At 44.9% G+C, this 14,613-nt stretch overlaps 1 protein-coding gene across 1 annotated transcript; it reads right to left on the bottom strand.

Annotated features, from left to right (window-relative positions):
• Window positions 1-2,046: 2,046 nt before the first annotated feature.
• Window positions 2,047-13,664, bottom strand: LOC149342207 (epithelial sodium channel subunit gamma-like). The gene is made up of 6 exons (XM_089546767.1): window positions 13,610-13,664; window positions 12,630-12,708; window positions 9,230-9,281; window positions 7,151-7,209; window positions 3,415-3,487; window positions 2,047-2,328 (listed from the first exon to the last, which is right to left on the bottom strand). Exons 1-6 carry the CDS (start codon window positions 13,662-13,664, stop codon window positions 2,047-2,049), a joined length of 600 nt encoding a protein of 199 aa, XP_089402893.1.
• Window positions 13,665-14,613: the final 949 nt, after the last annotated feature.

Raw genomic sequence — 14,613 nt, 5'->3', positions numbered from 1 at the left:
AAGCGTTACCCATTGGTTTTCTTGGTATATTCATAACTGCTCGATGCGAAGGATGCAAAAAACTTTAAAGAAAGCTTTTATGCATATCGGAAGAACGGACCATTACCTTTAATATTTCTATAACAGCACCTTACAATCCAATATTCAAAATTTTAGTCCAAGAATGTTGGACATGAAACCTGCAGAGCCGCCGGTCGCTAGAAGTCAACAGCAAGGGCGAGGGCGCTATCTTAGTTCGTGTGGTCGTCGGGTCAGTACTTGGTCGTGTCGAGTCAGTCAACGGCTTCTTCTGGTCGTCGTGTCTTATGGTCTGGGCTGGGGGGTGGGGCGAGGGGGAGCGGTGGGTCGGACCTGGTCAAGTCGAGCTGAGACGATGCCGGTATAGGTGCGAACCACCAGCACGCCAGATAAGGCTTCGGCAGACAACAGGCTCCGAAGATGCGGTACCGGGTTTATGATGACACCCTGCACCTCTTCCAAATGTTACGCGGCGGCATGCAGAAGGACCATGATGACAGTTGGCAATGAGATAATTTAATGGCTGCTGGCCTGTCAAGGGCCATCAAGAGAGCCCGGAAGTTGCTGTTCGGCCTTTGTATTGATGAACTATAATTTAACGAAGTCAGAATGCAGTTACGCGGCTCTTTTTGTCTCCTTGTGTTCCGCCTTTCTGCAGCTGCAGTAAAAATGTGCTCCATTCTAATCATGAGACTGAAAGTATTGCCCAGTCGGACTGGTTAAACCTGTAACGGCTAAAAATCTAAGCGACGCCATGCAGTCCTAGCATGTCAAACTCCACAGGCTTAATTGTTTGTGAACTGAAGCCTTCTCGGCGGGTTTGAAATTCTTAACATCGTAAGTTCCCTCCTTGTTTCGGTTGTTTTTGTACGCAACCTTAAGTCCTCAAAGGTGGTGTCAGCCTCTAGCCTCCATGGACACTGTGCACGAAGAAACTCTGCTGATATTTTTTGTGCCCGTGTGACGTTCCCGCCTACGGGGGTTTCAGCTCTGCAAAACCGACTGGGCTCCACTATTGTGGACTACGCTGAATTTAGGAGGAACAATATAACACGGCGGTCATCCGGTCAAAGATTACAGGTATACAGACACGCTACCTGAATGGGGGAAGCTGAAGGCCGGTTCACCACTGGCTGGACTGCTGTCCTGATGCAAGTCTGGAGGGCTGCGGTGTGTGTCACTTGCCACCGCTGAGTCAGAAGGCATTTGTCTCAGTCGCAAAAGTCTACCTGGAAGCCTGAACCGTCACCTCAACCTTGTCTAATCCGACATCAACGTGTCGCGGACGTCGTGCGATTAAGTTTGGTTTTATGGCTTACCTAGGATTGTGCAAGTGTGGAACCCCCCGTCCCCATTCCCGCTGGGGTTTCTGTCGCTAGGCGAAACGCAGCTCCCTAAGGTTCCCGAGACGTGAGCCCCAATAACGAAAAAAAAAAGGAGACAGTGTGAGTCTTGGACGTCAAATTACATTGCAATCTTGTCTGAAATGAATTAATTGAATAGTTAATCAACGCTTCTCCACGACTTCACTTCTGGCGACGTTCTTGAGGAGACCACGCTTGTAGAAAACATTCTTAGCTCAAGTTCTAAGAGAGATCTGCACTCAGAGTGAACGAGGTTTGTTCGTTGAGACAAAAAGTTTAAACACGGAAAATTTCACTTCGTTTGGTACTACACAACAGAAGCGGTTTAGATGGCAGCATAAAAACGAAGGCTCTTCGCACTAGTAGAAACGCTCCTTCCCCATTTCGGCTGCAGCGGAGCCAGCGCATGCGCCACCTGCTGCAGCTTCTATGGTACTAAAATAAATACGGCAGTATACACTTGTCGGTGCAGCATCTAACTGTTCAGGTCAGCTTTATTTTCAAGATTCACAAGGTTGTCTGATTTCGTGGCAAAAAGGTGTAGAGACAGCTTGGTGAGACCAAGGAGACGGTGATAAGACCCGTCGCTCTTCTGGGAGCGATGGGTCCAGGAAGATTAGCCGGAGTTTGCAGTTCGCCGCGGGCCCCGAACTGTCCGTTGTCGTCACCGGTTGCCGTTGCCCTGGTAGAGTGACAGCGACTGTCTTTGGAACAGCGGCATAGGGCGGCTCGTGTATAGAACATCTGGCGCTACGGCGGCGGCAGCGACCGGCCTCTCCACCTTCCACCAGGAGCTGGGGGCCTGCTGTCGGGAGCGCGAGCGCCAGACCCGCAGCGCCGAGAGCACCGAGCGGGCGACCACCTCGAAGATCTCGAAGATCACCAGGAACGAGAAGCTCACGTACATGCCCAGGATGCCACCCATGTTGCTCACCAGGTTCGAAGGCTGCGGCACGATTGCGAGCGAAGGTTGACCCCCCTGGACGAAGCTTACCCTTCACTATATGAGTGCCAGTTTAGCCATTAAGTTGAGCTACTTCTGACTCGCCCAATACAGAGTGCTGTTAAACTATAGGCATATTTGACTCGATGCTGCGTATGACATCAGCATCTCAGTATCTCGCTTTGGTTTTGTCTTGTTCTTTGAGGGATATTAATGTTTCGGAGAAAGAGAAAGTTTCGAGGGACATCGGAATCTCGGTTCGTACGCACAAGGAAGCGAGAGAACGAGGAAACGTCTGTGATGCTATAGCGCTTTTGGATCTGGGATTCAGACATTAGACGAGTGTGAAGAAAGCTGGGGGCGCGGCTACAAAGTCGCGCGCTCAGTTGATGCAGCGGAGTTGTAATCCAAATGGATTAATGGCAGATGTTGGTTTGCATCCGGTGGAAATGCTTGAGGAGCCTGTATAACTTAATGAGTACATGCTTTGTTGATCGGCTTTACTGCCGCTTATGCAGGAAGTGCAGGTAGTCAACTCCCAGTGCCCCCAAGCACCCATCGGTTTTCCAGTGGGTACAAACTTTCCCTTGGCCTTTAGTGCTCAGCTTGTTCGGGGAGAAATGCTTGGGGCAATAGGTCTTTGAACAAATACCATGCAGACCAAAACCGTCAGTCAGGGTGCTTTTTGTTTAATGTACCCTTGTGACATTAGAGCAGTCAACATCATCATAATCAATGACCAGGATTGACTCGTGACGAACGATTAAATATTTTCAATATGCTTAAAGGAAATGGTTACATCTAAATGCACATGATAAGGGCTGCAGACTGCAAGCTGACTTACCACTAGTCCTGTGCTCGTGTGTTCGTGGATCGTTATTTTATTACCACAGCACTATAGTATATGACTAACTTTTAAACATCGGCACAGCATGCAACCTGTCCCCAAAACAGGTCACATGTCAAAAGCGGTTTGCAGACGATCCCCATGTCATACTGCACAAAGACACCCAGCACATCATATTGCAGAAATAAAATTTTTATTTACAGCATGAATACGAATATGAATAGAAAACGAAATCTACTCACGCTGTACTGAGCAACTTGTCGAACGTTCTGCGCTGTGAGGCTTTGGAAGTAGATGACGACTTTTGCGAAAACCCTGTTCAAGAACAAGCGCATGTATAATCAGCCAACTCTTCACAATTTACCATAAATCCTTGTCAATGTGACTGCTCTTATGTGTTAAATGTGTGGCACCTATTTCAAACCATGCATGCATATTCGCGAACAGTCACAAACTCTACTGCGAAGTATAGGTGCCGAATTTGTACGTGTTTAAGTACAATGTATAAGTTCAAGCATTAGCAAGCGGAGAATAATAGGCTAGATGCCAGCGCAGGACATGCTTTGCTACGGGCAGGTTATGTTGATTTTCTTGTGATGTTTTGTATACGCGAGCTTTCCTAATTTACCTCCATTTAAATGCATCGCGGCTTTAATCTCAGCCCCAGCGGCACTATATCGCGGAGCTCTGTCGTGGTGGCTCACTGGCTAGGGTGGCGACGTGGGTTAGATCCCGATAGAGGCGCAACGCAAGGCGCCCGTGTACTGTGCGATGTTAGCGCGCGTTAAAAAAAAAAAAACCAGGTGCTAGTAGTCGAAATTAATCCGAAGCCTTCCATTACGGCGTCCCTCATAGCCCATGTCGCTTTGGGAGGTTAACCATACCATACCATACCATACCATACCATACCATACCATACCATACCATACCATACCATACCATACCATACCATACCATACCATACCTTACCATACCATACCATACCATACCGTACCATACCGTACCGTACCATACCATACCATACCATACCATACCATACCATACCATACCATACCATACCATACCATACCATACCATACCATACCATACCATAACATCCCATAACATCCCATAGCATAACATAACATGCCATACCGTTCCATAGACCAAAACCGCACCATACCGCATATTACATGACGTACTGTACCATACCATGTCACATCCTACCATATCACACCATAATGCACCGTACCATACCACAGCACACCGCACCATACCATATCACACTGTAACATACCATATCATATATCTTATATAATACCATGCCACACCATGCCATTTCGGGAGGTGAAATTCCATAACTCCTGTGCATTGCGATTTCGGCACATGCTAAAAATCCCGGGCGGTCAAAATGAATCCCTTAACTCTGCATTCCGGTGTCTCGTAACGCAAAATGTTGCTCTGGTGCATTAAATTTCAACAATAAGTCCGCAGTGCTGGTTCCGCGCGTTGACGGTGTTTGTGGTGGAAAACATATATTTAGGCTAGTTACAAATTCTAGGAGGGGTCCCTATTTCGGGACCCCTGTGGCTTCCGCGGCAGCTCGGGCCCTAGCGACGAGGGCTCGTTGGCTCTCTGAGGTAGAACAACTGAGCAGGACAGCCTCCCAGCTCTCTCGGGTAGGTGAGGGGAAAGGGAGGCAAGCGGGGTTAGAGGGGCATGCCCATACCGTCTGGTACACGTCCGAGAACGCGCATCCATAATGCGGGCTCTCCCCGTTAAAAGCCGGACTAAAATATTGCAGCACTGCCGGACACAGTACCGTGTTGATATATAAGTGAAGAAGCCAAAGCTCCTCGCTTGTAGCTGCCTCACGTCTGAAACAATCGAGCCAATAGCCACCTCTCAACTTGTATACGCAGGTGCGAGAGACGGAGGAGGGTGCGAGCATTAAAAAGACTCCGGGAAGGGCTCGCCAACTTTCGCGCGTGATTGTGGGCCCTGTGCTGCGTGTAGAAGTGTATTGTTTGGCTCAGGTTTTCATGATCACACAACGCAATGATTGACCGAATTGGTGTGCTCTCCTCGGAAGGTATTTGGGAGGAGCACCTTTAAAATATCCCGTGGCATGATGCTGTCGAGCTGCAGCAGCAAGCGGAGGGTCGCATGGCGTCAAACAGCCACGCGGTGTGGAACGGTAAATCCCGATTTCGTTTTTAGTGCGAAAGCGCTTCTCCGCTCGCAAAGCTCAAAAGGCCGAGGTATGTGTGAAGCCTCAACCTTTGATCTTGGACGAAGCGCCAGTGGTGGAGGCCTTGCGCAGCTGCTCCCTCAACGCTTTTGGTTAGCGCGCCCTCTCGTCACGACCGTCAGCAACAGAGTAGCAGAACTCCGCGTAACCACTGCGGGCTGACCTGCCGCAGAACTTCTGTCATCGGTCGGTATCGCGGCTACATGGTTCTGGAACTCGCATTTAGGCGCATGAAATTTCCGATTATTGTTTCCCATCTTGCGTAGGGGAGTGTTTCACGTTCAGTTCGTTTGCACTTTATTGCAGCTACCAACCGGCAATTAATAATGCGCCTAGAGAATATACCGGGTGATTGTTTTTAATCTTCGCAGATTTTTATTTTAAACCCCTTAGAGAGACGTCGGCGCTGTCTGTTCATGTGTGTTGTACAGCAATTCGGGCATTATAAACATTTTAGAGCTGAATTAGTTTACGATTAATTAATTAAATAACTAATTTATTGATTTGTAATTTTTAGGCTTATGACGCAAAACTGTGCTGCGGAATTCAAGGCTGTCAGCGACAAAGTCAAACGAAATTTCCGGAGCCCTCCACTACGGCGTCTCTCATAGCCTTAGTTGCTTTGGGACGTTAAACCCCATAAACCAACCAACCAACTTTTTTGTTGTTCCGAATCGGCATTGTGGTTCTAAATAGCGAAGGTGAAAAATCATGAAACCAGGAATAGAAAAAATACACCCTTGAAAGTTCGTTAAGTTGGCTTTCCCGCGCTTTCACAGTTGTAAAATCGCGTCACTTGCATTTTTAATGCAGCAGATATACATGCAGTTTGTCTATTTTATACCGTAGAAAAAAAAAAAAAAACGTGATTTCGGTTACGATACTATGCGCAGCGACGCCATTTTATAAATGTGCAGTGCGGAAAAACGAACTCACCAAATCTTCAAAAGCGTATTTTTGGCTCTCGGTATTTCGGACCACAGTGACGAATCAGAAAATTTAAAAACTGTGCTCGCCTTTGGCATTGAATGCCTTTAATTTTGGTTGGTTTGGTTTTATGGGGTTTAACGTCCCAAAGCGACTAAGGCTATGAGAGACGCCGTAGTGGAGGGCTCCGGAAATTGCGACCACCTGGGGTTCTTTAACGTGCACTGACATCGCACAGTACACGGGCCTCTAGAATTTCTCCTCCAAAGAAATTCAAACGCCGCGGCCGGGATCGCACCCGCGTCTTTCGGGTCAGCAGCCGAGCACCATAACCACTGAGCCACCGCGGCGGCCCTTTAGTTTTGCATTGTAATATTGTGTCCTAAAAGCAGGAAATAAAAACGTTTATTACTTAATTTTTGTCAAAATAATTGTATTTTAACTAGCTGTGTCAGGTACCTAATGTCCATCTTGCTGTAAAATCCACGTGAACAGACCGCGCCGACGTATCTCTCACGGTTATTGAAATACAAACTCGCCAATATTAAAAAGACTACGAAGGTTTCAGGGCACAACGAATACACCTTACACTAATCTCAACGGGGTGTCGCAAGCAGAAGCCTGCCTCTTCTCGATAGACTTAACACGAGCCTTTCGGTTTTCTGCGAAGAATCTTTTAGATAGCCGTCGTGAGCTGCTTTTTGTCTCCAAGATGTTTTTTTTGTCTCTTTGGCCCGGGCTTCTAGCAAATAGACAGTCTTACCAGAGACACTGACGAATATGGTTTCTGCTCAGAAAAAGTGGCGTTAAGTTTTACTTACGAACTCCTCGACCTCGTTCGCTGTCTGTAGCTATTTGTGCTGCCACCCTGAAACGAACACTTACATTAGGTGAGAAGAATGAAAAACACTTCACGTACGCTCAATCCCAGCCCTAGTTGTATTAAATGGGGAGCTGGTTCTTTGCGGGCCCGTCCAAAGAGCTTACTGCACATCGCACGTCGGCGCGCTTAACACAGATGCAGTATTTTCTCCAACAGAAGCAACAGACGCACGATCTGTCCTTGGCGATGAGGTTTGTGAGGAACATTGATCGTCTGCTAAATTTTCAACGGTTACAGTTGCACGCATTATGCTGTCTAACCTGACTGTAGCCTGCTTTCGGATGCCGGCGTTCTACTGTCATTAATGAATGTTTGTAGCCTATCATTTTGCATATGCTTTGACTTTTTTGCGAGGTATGTGATTGTAATTGTAATGAGCACGCAGTTGACATTAATGACAATAAACAACTTCTCGAATTCTGTTCGCTATATTATGCTCAATATAATTTCGGGCTGGGAGACAGACTTCACTTTTTGTCACTTACGAGCCGTTATAAGCCGTTATGTTTCTAGAGTTCGTCGAGCAATTTACTAGAATGCGCTACCTATTTCGTATTCAATATTTTAACATCTATTAACGCTTTTCGTGTCAACTAATGCAGATACGAGTGAGGGAAATTAAAGGTGAGTAAAAGCCCGAGATCCGGAAAACATGCTTTAAAGCTCAACAAAGGTACCTGAAAAACAGCACTCACTGAGATTGCCAAATATGTTTTGGCCTCTACGCAAGTGTTGATTCATATTGCAGCGAAGAAGCACACACACACAGAGAAGGAACACGCAAAAATTACGGACGAACGCTGCACTCACAACTGGTTTACTGCGAAAAGATTTCGAGCTTAAAATGGTTCACGCATCTGCGCACTACAGAAAGAAAACCGCACTACAGAAAGAACAAAGAGAATGTGCACTTGGTTAGGCACTGCCAGTCATGCGTGACATGTTTGCCACGTTTCGATAGTGTTCGAATCCTAGGCAGAAGCAAGTATAAAACGGCACGTGAACTCCTGGAGGCCTTTCACATAAGGCTATAAAGGAAAAAGCAGATTGCTGCATTAGTGATGCATCAGGTTTTTTTGTACGCTTCGGAATTTAACCTTTTTGCGGCAATATGATAAGATGTTATTTCTTGGCACGTGTTTGTTATGGTTTTCTTTCTGTAGTGCGCAGATGGGTGAACCATTTTAAGCTCGAAATCTTTTCGCAGTAAACAAGTTGTGAGTGCAGCGTTCGTCCGTGTTTTTTTGCGTGTTCCTTCTCTGTGTGTTTGTGCTTCTTCGCTGCAATATGAATCAAGAATGTTACCAACTTGCCCAAAAACGTGTTTTACGCAAGTGATTACTGTTGAAGGCGAAAATCCTTGTTACGCTAACCGATTTGACTGCAGTAAAGGAACAAATTAAATTTGGCGTCTGCATTCCGGAACTCCACAGATTATAAACCTTTATATGTTCTCCGCACCGTAAATGAAAGTGCACAGCAAAAGAAGACGGCTTGAAAGGGTAACTTGACTTAGCCTGCTAACTCGTTATTGGCCACATACTAACGATCACCTTCGTTTCCGGCGTGTAGTCGAAGTCTCTCTCTTTTTTTTCTATACCTGGGGCCAATATGTAGAATGCTTATAGCTCAACTGTAGTCGGAGACGGCTCAACAACGAAGTAGCTTTTCCCCGCCAAATGATCCCCTTCCAGCGAATGGCGTCGGCTGAATCTCTTGAGCTTGCTAGCGTGACAATGCAGGGAGTGACGGATGAAAAGGGGACAGTCCCCTCCCGCCGTGGTCAGGGATAGTCCCCTTCCTAAATTTTCACGCCGCTCCCTGCATTGTCACGCTAACAGGTTCATGAGAATCGGCCGACGCCATTGTCTGGAAGGGGGGCCTTTGAAGGGGAAAAGCCGCTTTTTTCTTGAGTTGTATCTGACTATAGTAATTCATGTCTCCAAAGTGAGCCAACATGTCCATATTACTTCGCAATCGGAGTTTGCGAAGTGTGCTCTACGAAATGTCAACTCACCACATCTTTTGCCCATGCAGCGATGGATGCCGATTTCAGGAACAATGTCTCTCTAGAATAAAAATAGAAATAACCGTAAATATACGCGCACGTCGCTACCCTCTGCAAGCTAGTAGTTATACTCAACGCTAACAATACCCGACCCGTGCGCCATGAAAAGATGGGGAATGTTATTTATTTACGAATCACTCCTGAAACCACGGAGTCCTCGCCGAAGAAATGGTTGTCGCTTTCGTCGCCTTTTGAGGTCTTCACCCACCAGAAATCGAAGGGTTCTTAAAGTTAGCAAATACAAAAAAAGTTATTTTTCGCATTCTTCTAATCAACGAGACAATTTTATTTTGCAAAGCCCTTTTCGGTGAAGTGCTACTTCCAGTGTTTCGCTTCTTTAAGCGTCTGACCAATATTTATTCAGCATCTTTTTAAAGGGTGACGCGTTTTGAAATCTCCCCAAAACGGCCAAAAAATTGATTTTTCGAAAATTGTTGAATCCACTTGTGTGCCTCGTTTTTTATGCTGTCCCGAAGTTTAAAAAATCGATCAGGGAACTGTAGATTTTTCTTTTATTGTGAACCGCGAAGGCTCTGCACTGCGGGGAAAAACGTTCGATGAATTGGCGTTTTTCTCCGTTGTGGTTTTCTACCTAGATGCTCACCTTGCTGAACAGATTTCTTCAAGGCGGTTCTATCTATTTTTACCGCGTTTCCTAGGACCAATTGGAGGTCGAGACATTCTTTGCTTTTATAAATAATGAATTTTAAATTTCTTGTAATAAATTTTCTCCTTACACCAGATGTATCGACAGACGCCGCGTTAAAAAATTCAAAAACAAAATTTGTGCTTTACGAAAAAAAAAAATCTAAGAATGTCTTGATCTGCAGCGCGCCATTAGGAACACTATGAATGTTGAACATGCCTTCTGGCATATTTTCTTAACTCTGCATCCTTTCCACAAGATTCAGAGGAAAAATACAGATTAGGAAACAAGTTTTTGGAGATTTAACAGTCAATGTTTGTGAGAGTAGTAATAAAATTATTTCTAATATGCCCAAGAATATTCATGTAAATACAGAAAGAAATATTTTTTTTTCTGCTGAAAGCTAGCTTCCCCCTCAAAACTTTTGGGAAGAACAAAAGCCTTTCAGGAGGAAAGTGGAAAATACGTAAAATGGTTAACTTGATTAAAATTTCTGTCTCCTTAATTTTTTCTTGTGACCGTCGGGCCTTCATCTGTCTCATGCCAAAAAATTACAAAGAAATATGCAGTACAGACTTAGAAATTGGCATTTTCTTGATATGCGGTCGTCGAAGATTGTGAGCAAATCTCACTTTTGACGGTCTCGGCACACTGCGAATTCCGGTGGCTTCCGACGACGAAGTACCACCATCTTAGTATCGTGGCGCTAAGAAAACAATTCGAAGGCGAATGCTAAAAATGCCTTGTCAGTGTTTACGTTGCTATGTTCATTCTCCTGAGCGGAAAAACTAAACATTCATCTAAACAGAGTTGATTACCGGTGCGCACAATAATTGACCCGAGGTAAACCAAAGCATCATTAAACAAAGCTGACGTTTTCAGACGTAAAATTCATCAAGCGGCTTACTTTGAAGAGGAAACGTTCGTTTTCGACAGAGAGAAGTGTAGGGCGTTTCTTAGCTTTCAACACGCGTGTAATATTGGCAGTTTGGAATTTTCTCTGCTGTAAATAGATTCTTTCTGCAAAAAGCACAAAACAAATTCTTTCGCTATACGCTTTCCTGTCATTACGACCTGACATGAAAAAAACAAAACAAAATCGACATGAACGGCCTTTTGAGAAACTAGCTTACTCCATCAAAATATTTTTGCAAGTGTTTGTTTTTGTGACAACGCGTCGATCTCGTGTCATAATTTACGCTGGCTATAAAGCAGTAAAAGAAAGCCGAAAGCAGTCAGATTTGGCTGACACTTCGGCGCTAGGCTGCTGCAGGATTTTAACTCAAGGTTCAAGAAATTCTCGTCATACGATAACCACCTTAATAAAATCATAGATTTAAAACCAAGACCGGCCTGTTGATGAGCTTGCAAGATGACGCGAAAAGCAGAAACTCCGAAAACATGCGTCTTGCAAGAGCGGTTCTCTCACTCGCTGATTTTATCCGAGATAAGCGGAGGCTTTGGTCAAACTATCCATCATGTCAGCTAAACCAACGTACAGTAATGACGGCTGTGGACCGGGACAAGCAAAATACTAGATAGCATACCCAAACCAGAAGAGATATTTATTTTAGAGACGTGTCGTCTTTAAATTTCATTTCTTGCGTGGTTTTATGCCTCACGGGATAAAAAACGATCGCCACAGCCTCATCAACCTCGTCTAAGCGTCCACAGCTTGCGGACCTTAAATTAATTTCTGCCGGGCAAATTTTCTTTGGGCGAGATGAAGAGCGCGTTGATATATACATCTTTTTTTTTTATTTTCACGTTCACGTACTCTCTTTCTAGTAAAATTTCGATATTTCGCTGAGGAAGGATGGAAGTCCCTTTTCTCTGGTACTGATTTAATACGAATCTCCAAGTATCCTGGACATATTTGCGCAGAAATACAATCGCCCCGGTTTTTTTTCTCCTCACCGGATAATTATTTCTATCGCTAATGGGCTGCACAGTTCATGTAAAACTTAAATGGCTGCTGAGTTCTGTATAGTCTGTTTCCGGAGCTTTCGCTGCCACCATTCCGTCTTTCTCTCGACAAAGCATTGTATGGTACTACGCACGCGCAGTTGTGAGGCACGCATCAAACTGAAGGAAGATATCTTGCTGACACGCATTTAAGAAAATGCGCTTCCTGTGTCCTTGTTTTGTTTGAGTTGTCAGCTCGCCCAAAAAAACGGCTTCTCCGGTAAAGAGCTGTATACGAATTACTTTTGCTCTCTGGCAACGCAGACAAATGGGTTCGGCATTGTCACGTCTCTCCGTGGTCTTGGATTTCAACTTGTCGTTAGTAGACACCTTTAGCATACCGTGTTACCGCTGCGGGCGTGAGCACAGCTGCCGGGTATGTGGCGCCATCTGGCGCCGTCAAGGCAATTTGCGCATGCGTATTGGCTGCGCGCAGGCTCCCGGTACTCCGGTACCGGTAACGCTAACACGGTACACGGTATGCTAAAGGTGTCTAGTATTACTGATAGAAGTAGCCTGTGTGTCTCATACCCGTATTCGCATGCCGCGCGTTGGTTCTTCTGGTATTAAAAAATATTTAAAAGTCAGCCGGTTAGCCTTGTACTCTTCAAAGACTAATTCCCGCTCGTAAAGTAATCGTCTTTACCATGCATCAAAGGGGTTTGCTATGAAGGCGACTGTTCGGGAAACTAAAGCTGCTTTGTCTACCATCTCCCGTGAAGAGGTTAAGATACTCACAGACAAGCTTGAGGGCAGTTGCATTCCAGTTGTCCAAGTTCGTAATGGCGTCTTACGCGGTCAACGCAGTTTAGTGTTTCTGAAAAACGAGGTAAATATTTTTGTGAGGGAACAGCTAATACATTTCCGTGCGAAATTTGCTTCCGCACTCTCACTGGCCGCTTTTCAAACAAATAGGTATTCCTAAGATGCTAGTGCAGAGAGGAGATTTTTCTCAAACACCTTTATTCAGTGATAAAACGTGCTCTACGCGCCGCATACATTTTTTTACCGCCTATATTGCTAACGCGTTGTTTGAAGTCTTTCTACGCGCTAAGTGAGGTATGAAATATGCGGTGAGTCTAACCTTAATTGTAAGTTAGATCACATTTTCTATCACAACTGCATGCCAGTATGTGACAGCGTTCTCTAGTGTGTACGGCAACACATTCTGACCATTCACCCGACTATTTCTCCGTAATTACTTGCGACGAGCGCACGTTTTTTTGTCTTCTGTTTTCTAAGTAGTTTTCCTATTGGCATGTTATAGCCAAAATCTATTCTCTACTTCAGCGCGGAAATAACAGTAGAGTTTTTCTTCTTGCGCAATATAGTTGTTACCTTTTATACTTCTAGCACTTTTATATTAGCATATGACTAAAAACGCGCGGTTTGGGGAACGGTGCACGACGTTCAGGGAATGATTGCGGAAGCACGCGTGAGATTTAGGAAGGCTAGTTCATTTCTTCTACACGGTTAGGGTTAATTCATTAAGTATAATTTTATTCTAGCGCATGCTGCTTGATCTTTCTTTTTTTTTTTTTTTTTTGCAGATGACTTGTTAACGTCGTATGCAAGTCGTGCATGCATATTTGCGGCAGCATGACAGCTTCAATGTAAGGCGAGAAGCCCCTGTGTTTTTGGCACTCGCGTTTGAAAGGAAGTGTGAATTTGTCCCTCGAGATTGAGAAGTACACCTGAGTATCGTGCAATAAGCTCACCATTGTTGTTGAGCACGTCGCACACGTTGAAGGAAGCATAAGACGGCGCTGGCATGAAGCTCGACTCGCAACTGCAATTCTTCAGCACGGCTCCCTGTTGACAAAGCTTGAGGCAGAGCTGCGCGTGCGCATTGGGTGGAGTTTTTGCGACAACCAATTGAAACACTTCCGCTTAGGTGCCGTCTTTGAGTAATGTAACCATGCGACTGGATTTGCTTCAAAGCCATATAGTGGAACACTCGTCACGCCTAAAGACCAAAAGGTCTTTAGACTTAGAGCTTAACTAGTCCGTAGACTTAGAGAGACAGAGCCTAAATCTACCCATTTACTGCGGGATAAGGGCAGTTTGGAATTTAGTTTGCACTACTTTAAGGTCTTCTGAGCAAAGTTTAGAAAAATGTGTAAAAACAAACTACTAGAAAAAAAAAAGATGGCCCGCTCTCGTAAAAACCTGAGCGCGCAGCCTTGCGGACGCGAATGTGAGCTGCACGTGATTTGTGATGAAGGCTACAGTACATGTCAATACAAATGAAAATCATCAAGGCTTTTATAAATCGAGGCATTTTTGGACAGAAACGGGAACTAGTAATGCGGCAGTGCGTTTTTTTATGAAGAAACTTTTAGGTTCCAGCGATATCCTGTTCCAGTGAATACTACGTCTTTATTAGCCATTACACACACAAAAAAAAGCTGACAGCTGACTAGGACTACTGAATTCGTGGCTGTTTTTTGTGAATGCGTAAATAATTATTGTGACGAGGAACTTTTCTACAATGTAAAATTATTTTATTCTAAACATTAATTCACACTACTGCAAGAACAATTTGAGTGCTGAAAACTAAAAAGAAGAGATGTTACAAATAATAATCATGGTGACTGTCTGGAGTTTTCTGCCTCTAAAGCAATGGATTAGCCAGCGTCATTTGAAACTGAGTGGCCTGCAGATAGATAACACAGTAATAATATTATCTGCGGGCTCACTGAAGAAATTTTGCGGAGCGATA

Source organism: Amblyomma mixtum, chromosome 5 (genome assembly GCF_055824585.1).
Source record: "Amblyomma mixtum isolate Tamu chromosome 5, ASM5582458v1, whole genome shotgun sequence".
Classification (NCBI taxonomy): domain Eukaryota; kingdom Metazoa; phylum Arthropoda; class Arachnida; order Ixodida; family Ixodidae; genus Amblyomma; species Amblyomma mixtum.
The sequence above is the reverse complement of the archived record's forward strand: the minus strand, read 5'-3'. Positions and strand labels throughout refer to the sequence as shown.